Genomic DNA, 15,156 nt, shown 5'->3' on the forward strand with positions numbered 1-15,156 from the left:
AGTCAACGGTACTAACTTGCACTGTCTTAGCACTGGGTCATTTCTAGGGTGCTCTTGTGCATCCCCTGGCTGACCTGTTGCTTTCAGGGCCGGTGAGTGCCCCCTTTTGGCTTTTTTGTGTCGCTCGTGCGGCACCGGGGAAGTTGAGCGGTGCCGGCCCGTTGATCCTGGTTGTGGTGCCGGAGAGCACGGGTGCCGAGCGTCTCTTGTGCTAGAGTCCTTCCTCAGCACCGTGTTGCATACAGATGCCGGAGCACTCCATGCAGATGCGCTTGGGGCCAGATCCTGGCGCTCTGCAGCCGGTTGCAGGCGAAGCGTGGACTCCATTAAAAGCTGTTTCAGGTGGAAGTCATGCTCTTTCTTAGTTCTTGGCCAAAAAGTTTTACAAATTCTGCACCTTTCAGGTTGGTGCGCCTCCCCCAGTCACTTTAAGCAAGAGTCGTGGGGGTCACTTATGGGCATAGGCTTATTACAGGCACTGCATGGCTTAAAGCCTTGGGCTTGTGGTATGCCCCAGAGCCCAGGGAAGAGATAGGGATTGGGGAGGTACCCCATTCCCCACCTACTATCTATCTAACTGTATACAATAAACTACTAATAAAACTAAATCTGACAAGAAAGCTAAAGGAGCACTTGCTGAGCAAGCTAAGCACTGTTCCAACAACGGTCATGGATGGTAAGAAGGAACTAAGGGGGGTAAGGTCGGCAGGGTCATATATCTATCTATCTATCTATGTGTGTGTGTGTGTGTGTGTATACACACATACATACAGAGATACTGTATATGTATAGTAGTACAACAGCCTTATTATGATGTAAGATATAGAACAAATGTTAGACCATGAAGAGCATCATTAGATTGGCACCTAACTTGGTTAGATAACCTTTGAATAATGTCCAGCCTAAAGCCTGGCAATAAAAAGCCCCCTCTCTCACATAATCAGTTCAGTGTGTCCTGATCACATGTCCCAGAAAGTATCTGTCCCTTATGCCTGTTTGACTTTTTAAGTCCAAGTTACAAAACATATTTGCTATTCAAAACTACTCTTTGAAAATCAATGTTTTTAACATGCATGAGTAATATTTGTTTGTATTTTCTTTTTATTCAGAGCCATAAAAAGTGCCCATACCCAACCTCTGAGTGCTCTGCTAATTATTACCAATCTAATATAAATTTCAGTCAGATCATCACATGTACCAAGCTCTGCAATGAATATTAAGCAGTCCCTGTGATTATCCATTTACAAATGGGTCCTCTAAAATACAAAGTTCACCATTAGCACAGTAATGATAGTTACTTTGAGTCCACTTTGTCTTGAATTAATATTCCTAATGATTCTCTCATACCTCTGAGGCAAACTGTGTGACTAGCTTAACTGCATGGTTTGTCCCAGCTGAGTTCCTCAGACTAACATTAACCAGCAATGCTTACTTTATACAATAATACAAGAACTAGGGGTCACCAAATGAAATTAATAGGCAGCAGGTTTAAAACAAATAAAAGGAAGTTCTTCTTCACGCAGCGCACAGTCAACTTGTGGAACTCCTTACCTGAGGAGGTTGTGAAGGCTAGGACTATAACAGTGTTTAAAAGAGAATTGGATAAATTAATGGAGGTTAAGTCCATAAATGGCTATTAGCCAGGATGGGTAAGAATGGTGTCCCTAGCCTCTGAGGATGGAGATGGATGGCAGGAGAGAGATCACTTGATCATTGCCTGTTAGGTTCACTCCCTCTGGGGCACCTGGCATTGGCCACTGTTGGTAGACAGATACTGGGCTAGATGGACCTTTGGTCTGACCCAGTACGGCCGTTCTTATGTTCTTACTTCCCTCACCCCAACAGTACAATACAGATAAAATATTAAGTGGAAATTGTGTATAGAAGATGACAGAATTAAAGCTAGATGAATTGGACCTATTTGTGTCCATGATTAGGTTACCAATACTGAGAACAACAAACTCATTATACTTAGGTCTATGAACAAGCATTTGGTGGCAGTGACTTTTCACTCACTTCCACGATAGGCTGGATTTGACTTGACAATCTAAAAATATAAATATTACTTTGAATTTCTGATTTTGTTAGAAAGTGGACTTTTTTGGTTATCTTAAAATTAAGTTTTTAATTAAACTAATCATTTTGTCAAGAATTGAAAGTAAGCAGGAAAACAACAAAATCATGAATGCTTTGAGTTCTCTCTACTAGAGAGAAGCAGGTCAGAAGGTCTGACTGAATTCTGGTGGAGGATATTTTTGTGGTGAAGGTTGCTGAGTTTTGTGGTGAGAGAAAAATTAGCAATGTGACCTAGAATTCTTGTTCTCTTGTTTTATGCCATGGTCAAAGCAGTTAGTTTCTTTAGCCTCATAAAAGCTTTCAAAGTTTAGTCAAGATTTAAAAATTTTGGCTGGAAGCATGATAATATACTACAAAAGAAAATGGGAGATCAAAGGTGCCATGCGGTAATGCTCCCAATTTAACTTATAGTGGGGCTAAATTCTGGCCCCATTGAAGCCATTGATTTCAGAGGGATCAAGATTTCATCCAGCGTGGTTATAACTTGGGGCTATAGTGTGAGAGTCTCAGGAAGTGCATAAGAACATGTCCTGAGGCCTTATCACGGTATTAATTTTTAATCAAAATGCTCACCTGAAGCTAATGGGAACTTCTGCATAAAAATTAATGGAACAAGAGGTCTCTTTTTCAGAAAGTCCATTATCTTATCAGGAGGGAAGGAAAAGGTGACTAATATTGTCTTTAACTCTGCAGTGTTTTAAGAGTAAGTTTCCCATTTAGATGTAGATGAACAATGATTTATAAGGGACTTATTCTGTGGGGCTACTCACGCTGTTTCTGACTTCAATGAGAGTTTTACCGTTGGCTATAACTGGAGAAAGATTGCACTCTCTACATTTAGCAACCACCATATGCAGCTTTAATTTTTTAAAATAAAGTTATGTTTTAATATTAAAGTTCAATGGACACAGGATTAATAGTGCCAATCTCTAAAGAGATTTTATTCAAATAGTGTTCTAATTAGAGGGTTGCACTAACTAAAAGAGCAATTTCATTTCTTTTGTAATAGAGGGTCATGTATGAAAAAGAATGTTCATGAGTGGGTTCTCATGGCTAGGAGCTAAGGTGACGGTGTCTGAAGTCTAGCATTATAAAGGAGAGCTTCATAAGTGGGGAAGGGTATAAAGTGTAGTAGCCAATTACTGCATTTGTATTTAAGTCACTTTCTTCTACTTCACCAGAAAGAGGTTTAGTGGTCTGCAAAGCTAGGGGGAAATAGAGTAGCAAACTTGCACTTTGGAAGTTGGTGGCCATTAATTAATAAGTCTTTGTTGAAGGAATATTTTGAGCCAGAGAGGAGGGAATTCAGATTTAATTCCCAACATTTAATTTTTTCCAGTGTTTTTATCATCTCCAAAACATTAAATAATGGTCAAGTGATAAAGCAGTGCAAATTAGTTGGATTGGTTTGGCACACAGTGGATGTGAAAACTGAGTAACCTAGATGCTGAAAAGGTAAAAGGTGGTGAATCAGGAAACACAACCATTTTTTATAGGTGGCACAGGTAGTGAGGTAAGGTGTTTATCTGCAGAGGCAGTTTTCTCTTACTGCCTGAGGTTAGATACTTATCCTGCTGCATTTGCATTGACATATCATTTACACTCCTTTTGCACATCCATTGAGTGCCAAATTGGTGTGAAGGAGTTCACAGAAGGGAGGGAGTTCTGGAAAAGATAATGCAGTCCCAGGCTGTATCATCTTCTTCAAGGAATTTCCATGGGGCCAGAGAAGAAAAACAGTATATATCCTTCTAGCCTCTCACTCAGGTCACCCAAACACCCCTAGTGAGAACCCAAACAGGGCAGAGAGGCTTCTGCAGGGTACAGAAGAATAGGTGTATGGTACCAGGGCCATGGCTAAGCTTCTCTTTCAAAGAGAAGAGATGTGTATGCAAAGAGCCCTTGTCATGCACACACAGATCTAGAGGGGCAACCTAGCCCCCTTATTTCACCAGAATTACATAATATTTTGAACACTATGACTTATAGTGTTTGCAGATTCAGGCCCTAACATTCTAATTTGACTGATCTGTCATTTGTCAAGCTGAAATACTAGTAGTACAGCTAAAACCTGGAGAAAGGACCATTACAAAGTATCTATCAGAGATTGTTTCTGTACCAGGTGTTGCATGGTCAAGAAATTATTTTTTTGTCATTCACACTAATATATGGGTTCATACAGACAGTACAGTTCAGTGACAGAGAGGGCAGGTGGGATGCTGATATAAATAATAAAGAATTGTTAAAAACAACTTCCTGGTTTAAAAAAAAAATCCCAGGTTTTGCTAAGTGCAAAGTATTTCTAAAGTATACTGTAAATGACACTGTAGTCTGGTAGCTTTGTAGTAAAAAATGTAATAGTGTCACTATCTGCCTTTCTGTACTGAAAGTTGAGATTACTAATGTGCTTAATTCCGTTTTTTTAATGTTGAGAAAAAAACTTGTTTATCTTTGTTGTAGAATATTTATAGATTTATCTGGACTTAAACATCCTGTCATTCTTCCTGATGCCTGACCACTGAAGCATAAACTTCTGAGACACAATTTCTCTGCCTGCTTTCTTTGTAACTACTAGCAGGCTAAAAGTAACAGGGTATTACAAGAGTGTCTCAGACCTTCAGGTTTTCCATGAGTATATAACTGTTATAGTTATCATTTATTGTATGTGGTACAGGTAGTGACACCTCAAGTTAAGGTTACCTTACACTTTCCATTAAAAGACTGTGTTTTCATTTGCTTATAATTTTGCCAAACTTTAACCATTCAGGATGAAATTTTCCATGCCAAGTGTCTGCCTCAGGCTCAATTTGTTGTGAAAGTTTTAGCAAAAGTGTTTCAGCCATTTCTGAGAATGAAATTAGGGAAAATATGTTGTTTTGCTCATATTAACAAATGAACTGAATGATTTTTTTAGATGCTGTAGCCCCTCCATGCTATGGAACAGGGACTTGAAATTTAGCTGTAGGTGTGGACTCTCTGCTAGGGATGTGCCTTTTGCTGTTCCCAAGAAAAAACATCCAAATTTGGCCAAGATATGGACTCCTGAAAAAATTCAATTTGCACATATGCAATAGAGACTTGGGGTTTTGCTGCTAAATTCTGAGAAGATTCTGTGTCCACTGAGCATGTTTCAGCCCCTCACAGCTCCTATGTGCAAACCATCCCCATAGAGCAACTTAGCATGCTTCAATGGTCAAGCAAAGGCTGCAGGGGCTAAGCAGGACTTTTCCTGCAATGGTACTCTGGATCAATGTGGTGCTGGGCACCAGAACTGAGAGCAGGGACATTGTCTCTCCTGTCCTTTCAGTGCCCTCCTTGTTGTCACCCAAGCAGTGAGGAGGAACCAACCTGATTTAGAATGCAGAGGGGTGAAGAAGGGGAGGATGTGGACATGAGGAAAGGGACTTGCAGAAGTTAGAGAATGGAAAGAAGCAGAGGGGGAGGGATGGCAGTAACCGTAAGCAAGGAGGAGCAGTAGGAGACAGGAGAGAGTGTGGGACAGGAGCAGGTGGGGTTGGACAGGAGCAAAAGGGGAGAGTGGGGAGGAGTCTGGGGGGTATATAGATAGTGAGTGTGGGGAAGAGGGCAGGAGCAGAAGGGAAGGGGGCAAGAATCAGGGGGTATTAGGGGCGGAGGACAGAGGTGTCTGTAACTACCAGATTACATTCCTTTCCAGAATCTGGAATTGAACCCAGGAGTCCTGAGTCTCTACCTTCCTTTACTGTTAGCAAATAGCTGTGAAACCCTCTGGTAACAGTATGTGTCTCATCCCTATTACTGCCTGATCCACATAGCAGTGGTCCCCCAAACCACTACTACCAGTTGCTTTGTTAGCTCAAGTGGTAGAGAGAGATCTGTGCAGTGAACTTAAAGATCCAAACCTTTGATGCTAATTACAAAGATCCAAACCTGCTGATGACCCAAGAGGGGGATCAAAATAGTTCCATATGACAGAATTTCAGTTTTTCGTTTGTTTGTTTTAAATTGAGAAATTACATGTAATAAACTACCGGTACATTAAGGTTGGTAGTCAACCACACAAAAGTTGGGAAATTCATACCTCAGGTTGCCCATGCAACCTTAATTTGGTCCCCTTGTGCATACGCATAACATAATATTTAATTATATGATAAAAATATTTTTTTACTGGACCCCTGTGTCTGTCAGTGCACAGGATGCATCGTACTCTGGGAATGAATCAGGGTTGTACAACAATTGAGACTTGGTACAAGCCCTGCATCATTTTTTGTAGAAATTGGAAGGTGTGTAGTGAATGAGGCAGGGAACAGCAGGAAGAGAAGGGATAGTTTGATGGTTAAGGAAATTTAATTACACCCTGGAGAACTGGATTCTGTCCCTGCCTCTGCCACAAAGTTTCTATGCTAGACAAGCCACTTAAATTAGATCGTTTACAGTTGGCCACTAATTGTGTGTTCCTCATTTTCTGGGTGCCAAATGTGAGACATTTGGGGCCAGATTTGCAGAAGTGCTGAGCACTCATAACTGCACCTGGAGTCTGTAGGCACTGTCCTTTGAATATATGTGTTATAAAAATGTTAAGCACTATGGAAAATTAATGCCTAGTTATTTCATGTTGGGCAACCAAAATTAGTGGACACTTGAGAATCCAGAAATGCCAGCCTTGCTGAGACTTTTAGGGATGTTTATGAAAAAAATTAGGGAAGTTTCTTGGACCAGTGGCAAGTGCCAAAGGTGCGAAGCCAAATACAGATAGGAGTCTGGGGTAGGTGCTTTGAAAGACTGCAGTGCATTTTAGAGGCACTTCTGTGCATATTGCAGTAATAACAAAAGTGATACAAGCTGAAGTAACTTTTTACTTAGTAACATCAATAACCATGACCAGGTCCAACCATGGTATTGGCCACCCCTTTGCAAGCACCATACGGGTTGCTTGCTTGGCCTTTCACAGGATTATCTTGTCTGGATTTCTCAAGTGGCAGGGTTGACTGAGTATGTCCACTTTGGTGATCATCAGTGATTCCAAACCTTTATCACCAAAATTTGGTCTGAACTCAGTTTGTTTCTTGCGCATGAGAGAAAATACTCTCTGAGTCAGAGTTCCTGTTAGGTATTGGAAGGGTTTATTTCATTATCCAGGCCAGAACATCATAGTGTCCATTATCTGCGATATAGTATGCTGCTGTTTATCACAACTGATGCACATCAAAACAGATGATGGCATGTTATCAACCTGGTACTGAGCAAACTGCCCCTGCTTTGTGTCTTGCTGTAACTGGTCCTTCAGCAGAGGTGGAAGCTACTGCATTCTTTGTGCAGCATCATCGTATGTAGCCGTCATCCTGAACAGGGGCGGCTCTACGTTTTTGGCCGCCCCAAGCAGTCATGCGCGGGAGGCGCCCCGGAGCCGCTGGTCCCGCGTGGCTCGGCTGGACCTCCCACGGCTGCGGACGGTTCGCGGGTCCGGCGGCTCCGCTTGAGCTGCCGCAGTCATGCCTGCGGGAGGTCCAGCCGAGCCGCGGGACGAGCGCCCCGTCCGCAGTCATGCCTGCGGCAGGTCCAGTCGTCCCGGGACTCCGGTGGACCTCCCGCAGGCATGACTGCGGCAGGTCCGCCGGCCCAGCCTCCCGCTCCCCCCGGCGGCAGGGGACGCCCCCTAGATTTTGCCGCCCTAGGCACCAGCTTGTTTTGCTGGTGCCTAGAGCCGCCCCTGATCCTGAATGCACCGTTCGCTACTTCTGCATGTTGTAGTATAGGATCAAGCAGCGGCAGTTTCTGTGCTATGTATGTGTCCACCTCTCAGTAGTACCGATGAACTGACTAGAAGAATGACTCCAAGGCTCTGTCTATCAGTCTCACGGTGTTCTCTGAAGGAGAAGCAGGACTTGATGACTGCTGAGAGTCTGAGTTGTCTCTGATAAAATCACATGATTAGATTAGAAATCACTTGATTAGAAGTGAGGTTGTACTCTGCTTCGCTTTGCTTCTACAATCACTAATGGCTTGGTAAACTGTCAAGAAGTTCTTTCAGAAGACTGAACAGCTGTTGTCTTGGTATCTGAATTAGAGATTCCTCTTTTTTGCATTTGATGTATTTAGTTTGTCAAAAAATCAGGATCCTATAGTTGAAAAATAGGCAATAAAGTTTGTGAAAAAATCAGTGTGTCTTATATTATCACAAAAAAATGCCAAGTTCTGCACTTTGTTTCAGCACAGTGATGGCGTCCAATGTCAGTTTAGTTAATTTGTCATCTTTGGCATCAGCAACCCTCTCAGTAGGCTTGCTATCATGATCTTTATGGATGATCCTTGTTTTGCTGTGACGGTTTTGACATTGATGACTGACTGTTAGTGGTGGCTACACCTTACTGGTTTTTGCTGATCTCTGCTCTGCATGATTTTCAATAGGTTGTCACTTATAGTCTGGTCTTGTTGGCTTGTCACCTTAGCCCATGACTTATTGGCACCGGTGACAGTTTTATGTTGCTGCAAAGGAGGATGGTGCAGATTGACAGGCATAGATTTGCACTTGGTGCTGCATGAATGAATTCCTTTGGACTTAGCTGCTTCAGCCAGAAGAACCTAGTCAGTAGTTCCACCTGCTGGATGAGCCGAGTCAGACAAAGGCCAAGTGACAGCCAGTGTGTGCTTCCATGCTTCAGTATCTTATGGACTTCTACATAGGACAGCTTCTGACAAAATGATCTCCCAGTGATGCTTGGTGCTCTTGTCACTATAACAGTAGATATCAATCAGTTCATCTGTGGTGGCAGGCGGGGACTTCACACTTCTCTCAGCTATGATGTGCACCAGGTGACATGGGCAACCCACAAGAAAAACAGACAATGTTGCTCTCAGATAAATGCTGCAATACCCTTGTGCAAGACCATCATGACAGAAGCAGTGTCACTTCCAAAAGTCAAACTGTTTAACAAAGGGATTTTCTTGGCTTCCATATTTTAATTCAAAATCTTTAATTCCCAACTGGTACAGCAACAAGGTGATCACTTTACCTTTGCTGTCATCAAAATGTTGAATAATGAGTGGGAGCAGTTTGCTGATGCCTGCATCATTGCTGCCATCAGTGGCTAGAATAAATGAGGAATGATGCATTCTTTCTGCTAGGCAGTTCACACCGTCATTTGCCATCTCTTTGATAATTGCTGTCATCTTTGTGCACACCTAGGCATATTTCCTGGTGACTTCTGAGTCAGGAAAAGCAGTTTTCCACAGATTTTTATTAATAATATTCCATTTGGTTCAGGGCTTGAATGGTGTGTGGTAAATAATGCCTGGAGCCACACACTGAATGAGGATAAAAATATTTTGAATAATACTTATTCATTGAATGAGGCAAGGGTTCTGTAGAGAAAATACTATGTGACCTATGTGATAATATGTAATTAAAGACTGTGTCATAATGCATATGCACAAAGGGGATGAATTAAGACTGCACAGGCACCCTTAAGTTTGGCATTTCATAACTTTTGAATGTTTCACTTTGCAACCTTAAAATTATTTTTAAAAAGTTACATCACAAAAACAATGTATTATTTTGATGACTACAACATCCAGAGACTCCAAATAGATCAGGTACCACCACTTGGATGGGTGCTGCACAGATACACATTAAAATAGTTCCTGGTTTAAAGCATTTGAATTAATGAGCTGGATAAACTAAGCCTGCTCAGATACATGACAATTAATGACACACGCACATCATGATGTAGTGGTGAAAGTGCTGAAAGCTCTTCAGCTGCTAGTTCCTATAGGCCAGGGGTGGGCAAACTACAGCCCGTGGGCTGGATCCGGCCCATCAGGGCTTTGGATGCGGCCAGTGGGATTGCCCCCCATGGTGCCGTGAGCCCCGTGCCACTCTCAGAAGCGGCCAGCACCACATCCCTGCGGCCCCATGGCGGGGCGGCAGAGGACTCTGTGCGTTGCCCTTGCCTCCAGGCACCATCCCCTGCAGCTCCCATTGGCTGGGAATGGGGAACTGCGGCGAATGGGAGCTTCGGGGGAGATACATGGAGGCGCGGCAAGGGCAGTGCAGGAGCCGTAGCGCTTCCTGGAGCAGCACGGGGCCGGGGACAGGGCAGACATGCAGGGAGCCTGCCCTGGCCCCAGTGCATGCCACTGCCACCCCAGAGCCCCTTTAGGTAAGTGGTGCCAGGCCGGAGCCCGAACCCCTCCTGCACCCTGCCCCCCAACTCCCTGCCCTAAGCCCGCTGTCTGCACCTCACACCCCTCCTGCACCCCAACTCCCTGCCCTGATCCCCCTTGTACATCATGCACCCCTCCTGTACCCCAAACCCCTGCCCTGAGCTCCCTCCCGCACCCCTGTGCACCCCAACCTCCTGCCCTGAGCCCCCTGCCGCACCCCGCACCCCTCCTGCATCCCAACCCCCTTCCCTGAGCCCCCTCCTGCAGTCTGCACCCCTGCCTTCAGCCCCCTCCTGCACCCCAACCCCCTTCCCTGAGCCTCCTCATACACCCCACACTCCTCCTCTGCCTAAATCCCTTGCCCTGAGCCCCTTTCTGCACACTGTACCCCCTCCCACACCTCGCACTCCCTCCTGCACCCCAAGCCACTGCCCCAGCCCTGCACACTATTTCCCCACCCAGATGTGGCCCTCAGGCCAAAAAGTTTGCCCACCCCTGCTATAGGCTATAGGACTCTATGAGCTAAACACAGAACTAAATCTCTGCCCCTCCCAGAATGACATGTGGGCCAATCCTTTCCCTTCAGTTCATAATAGGGTTGAGGATACTGCAGGTTTATATGTATATACTCTCAGCTCTATAAGAGATATTTCTTAAACTACTTTTATTGAGGCTAGATGCCACTTACACCAGTTTTACACTTGTGTAATTCTGTTAACTACTCACAATTTACTGTAGTAGCAGAATTAAGCCCAGAGACTCTTTTCTTCTAGAGTGACCCTCCTGGTATACAGTTCTGCTGTAAGGAGACAACTTCCAAAAAAGCATAAATATACCGGGTATATTCTTGTTTTGGAGAGTTGAACTCTTGGAAAGTAGTGTCTTTGAGTTTATTGAACAAATGTCTTACAGAATGCTATAGAATAAAGTAAAACTTTGAAGTTTTGTTTCACTGTGAGCTTGTCTACACCAACACTTAGTTCATTGCAAACTGGGATGTAAATCTATTCTGCACTAGCCCACCACACACAAAGTATCCCTGTGAACCCTGCTGCCACATACTAAAAGTTCCCTAGTGTACTTCAATCTATTCACGTTTCAAAGCGGGGTAGATTTACATTTCAATTTGCTGTGAATGATATGTTCATGTAGACAAGCCCTTAGATTACAGTATCAAAACTACAGGTGTTTAACCTACAGAGTTTTGCATCTGTTCTGTTCACTGGTTGTAAAAATATTCAGATGGACACTACCTGGACTGTAATTGCTCTGTGCATCTTTGCTTTCTTTGTAGTAGTTTGAATCAAATTATTTAAAGCAAAGAACCTTAAATTTTATATTCTTCAACACAGCTGGCTATGAAAAAAGTCATGTGACCTAAAGAGTACATGATTACAGACTCAAACTTTAAGGCCACCAGGGACCACCATGGTCATCTAGTCTGACCTTCTATGCATCACAAGCCACAGAACCTCAGTCACTCCTGCAACAGGCGCATAATCTCTGGTGGTGCAACTCTACAGCATATTTCTCTTTTGCTCCACAATGGATCACATATAGGATTTTTGCTTGTTTTTTTTTTAAACAGAAAAAATACAGAAAGGGATCTGTTGATATTGCAAAAATCAAGTGTGTTGAAATTGTGAAGAACGATGGTGCCATTATTCCCTGTCAAAATAAATATCCATTTCAGGTAAGTTCATATGGTTTATTTAAAATGTAATACTCTGTTTTTCAACATAGCTCAGTTATTTTGTATATTTATTTATCTTGTAGTTTGCTTCTGATGATTTTAATGAAGTTTCTTCAGATACTGGGCCTGATTTCTCTCTCACTTACACTGAAATTATTTAAAACGGGTGTAACTAACCCAATTGACTCTAGTGTATGGGAGAATCAGGTCCATTTAGGATTTTAAATTCAACATATGTTTTGGAATAATTAAAAAAGTTTGTTTACTTCATTTAATTTCACAATGGAAGAAAAGGGCTCAGAAGGGAAAAGGAAAAGTTTAAACAAATTATTTTGGGTCAGATTCTCTCTCATTTGCAATGGTGTAAATTCTAGTGAAGTATCAAAGGGGTAGCCATGTTAGTCAGTATCCACAAAAACAACCAGATTTATTTCAGCATAAGCTTTCGTACGTAAAAAACCCACTTCTTCAGCTTATGCCCAAATAAATCTGTTAGTCTTTAAGGTGAGACCGGACTCCTCGTTGTTTTAATCCTAGTGAAATTACTCTGGATTTTAACTGGCATAACTGAGAATCTGGCCTCTTCTGCCTAACAGTAATGCTTACTTTTTACCAATGAAAACAAGAAAGATAAAAAATGTCAATGCAGATGAAGAAGACAGTGCAAGAAGTTATCTAAGGCAATATGAAATCATAAGAAGTTGTAAAGTGACATGTACAGATGGACATTTGATTACAATAAGACACTAGTTAATTTTTTTTAAAGAAAACCCCAAGGTGAAGAACAAACAAAAGAAATGGCCAAGCAAATGGTTAAAGAAACACTCTATTACATATAATTTTAAATTCCTTATTTGTCCTATCAACAGCAATTTAGATTATTAAAAGTGAAAGAATTTTTAAGTCTAATTTTCACCATTTATGCTTTTTGCATTTCGCTCATTTTGGATAATGAATACAGATTTGTTAGTTTTGCTGAGCCTATTAGCCAAGAAATATTTGTTTTACACTAGATGGTATTTACTAAGAATCGAGTTTAAAATTATTGCCATATAAATGTTATTTATATTTCATTTGATTTATTTTCAGATTGTATATGATGCTAATACACTTTACATTTTTGCGCCCAGTGCACACAGCAGAGATCAGTGGGTGAGGAATCTTAAAGAAGGTAAAGACAACTTCTTAAGGTTAATATGTGAAGCCTTTAAGAGGCAAGGCAATTGCTTGAACTAGAAAATATGAAGCACAAACTTGTATGCTCTTTGTTTAATGGCTTATATATGTATTGGGACAGATTTTGCATTGGTTTATATCCAGGGCTGGCTCCAGGGTTTTTGCCACCCCAAGCAGCAAATAAAAAAAGAAAAAGTCGTGATCTGCAGCTCAACCGCCGCCACTTCAGTCTTCGGTAGCAATTCAGTGGCTGGTCCTTCGCTCCGAGAGGGACTGAGGGACCCGCCGCTGAATTGCTGCCGAAGACCCGGACGTGCCACCCCAAGCAGCTTCTTGCTGGGCTGGTGCCTGGAGCTGGCCCTGTTTATATCATACACTCAGGGGTGAAAGTAACTTAAAGGACTTACCGGTACGCCAGAGTCCTGAGCTGTGGGGTGGGGGGGGCCTCAACTGGATGGGGTGTGGCCTCAACTGCAAGGAGCAGGACCTTTAGAGGTTTAAAGGGCCCCAGGCTCTGGCTGCGGTAGTGGTGGCTGGGAGCCCCGGGCCCTTTAAATCACTGCTGTAGCTACCAGCTGCAGAGGTGGCTGGGAGCCCTGGGGCTTGGGAACCATGTAAATCGTTGCCTGAGCCCTGCTGCTGCAGCCCTGGGGTAGCAGCGGCAGCCGGGGGCTCAGGCGGTGATTTAAAAGGCCAGGGGCTCCCACCGCAGTGGAGCCCCAGGCCCTTTAAATTGCTGAAGGAGCCCCAGGGGTCCCGGCTGCCGCTGCTACCCTGGGGTTCCAGCAGAGGGACTTGGGTGGCAATTTAAAGGGCCCCGGGCTCCAGCCCCCACTACCGCCCTGGGCCCTTTAAATCGCCGCCGGCTCCAGCAGCGGGGCTCTGGCAGCAATTTAAAGGGGTGGTAGCAGTGGCCGGAGCCGCAGGCCATTTACATCACCACCTGAGCCCTGCTGCCGGAGCCCTGGGGTAGCGTCAGCGGGGCTCCAGTGGTGATTTAATGGACAGGGGCTCCCAGCTGCCACTACCGCACCAGGCCCCGGGCCCTTTAAATCGCCGCCAGAGCCCTGGGGGTCCCGTCCACCTCTGCTACCCAGGGGCTCTGGCGGCAATTTACAGGGCCTGGGGCTCCAGTCGCTGCTGGGAGCCCAGGCCCTTTAAATTGCCGCCTGGGGAAGCTGGGCCGGTACGCCGTACCGGGGTGTACTGGCTTACTTTCACCTCTGCATACACTACAACATTCTGCTTCAATCATGCCTCTGTAAATATGAAGTAACCTCAATGACATCAATGGAATTATTCTTGATTTGCACCATTGTAATTGAAAGCAGAATTTGACCCTATGATGTTGCATAAGCTATAAGTCATCTTATCCATGTAGTTAATGTCACTAATCATGTACAGAAAATATAAATATTTATAAATATAAATTATGAGCCTTATTCTCCTCTCACTTATGCTGATTTTACACCAGTGGAACTCCATTAACTTTAATAGTTACGTAAATCAGGAGTAAGAGTCATAAGAACAGCCATACTGGGTCAGATGAGTGGTCCATCTGGACCAGTATCCTGTCTTCCAACAGTGGCTGGTGCAAGATGCTTCAGAGGGAATGAATAGAACTGGGCACTAAACTTACACTTGTGTGTGGAGAAAAGGATCAGGCCCTGTATATTCAACAGATTTGTCAACCTTCTTCCAAGAGCTGATTTCCATAGGAAATTCTGTCACATTCAAATGTAACCAGTTATTGTCATTTTTCAAGGAAAAACTTGTGTTTCATGCCTTTGGTGAAAGCTATAATCTTGCGCTGTTCAGGAAAGTTGGACTCAATGGCAATATTTCATACATTTGCCTTTTAAAAATTCTTTAAATTATCCTTCTGTTATTAATAATATGAAGGTCAACTGACTAAAACTGTGGTTCTCAACCTTTTTGGGCTCAGGATCCATTTATAAACCTTGATGGCCTGTCACAACCCAGTAAATGGCTTTAGTGCAAAAAAATCTGATTTATTAAATATTTCTTAGCCACAATATACAATGCACATTAAAATAATACTAGTATTA

The 15,156-nt window shown here is 43.3% G+C and overlaps 1 protein-coding gene across 11 annotated transcripts in view; it reads left to right on the top strand.

The window, feature by feature from the left end:
• TEC (tec protein tyrosine kinase) overlaps positions 1 to 15,156 on the top strand; it is a 91,892-nt gene that overhangs the window by 46,508 nt on the left and 30,228 nt on the right. For 9 of the 11 annotated variants that reach the window (XM_039541532.1, XM_039541523.1, XM_039541529.1 and 6 more), the window contains 2 exons: positions 11,807 to 11,911; positions 13,001 to 13,082. In XM_039541532.1, coding sequence (XP_039397466.1) covers positions 11,807 to 11,911; positions 13,001 to 13,082 — 187 coding nt within the window. Of the gene's footprint in view, positions 1 to 11,806; positions 11,912 to 13,000; positions 13,102 to 15,156 lie in introns of those variants that run through there. The other 2 variants (XM_039541533.1, XM_039541534.1) reach the window with 2 other exon arrangements.

Source organism: Mauremys reevesii, linkage group 5 (genome assembly GCF_016161935.1).
Source record: "Mauremys reevesii isolate NIE-2019 linkage group 5, ASM1616193v1, whole genome shotgun sequence".
Lineage (NCBI taxonomy): Eukaryota > Metazoa > Chordata > Testudines > Geoemydidae > Mauremys > Mauremys reevesii.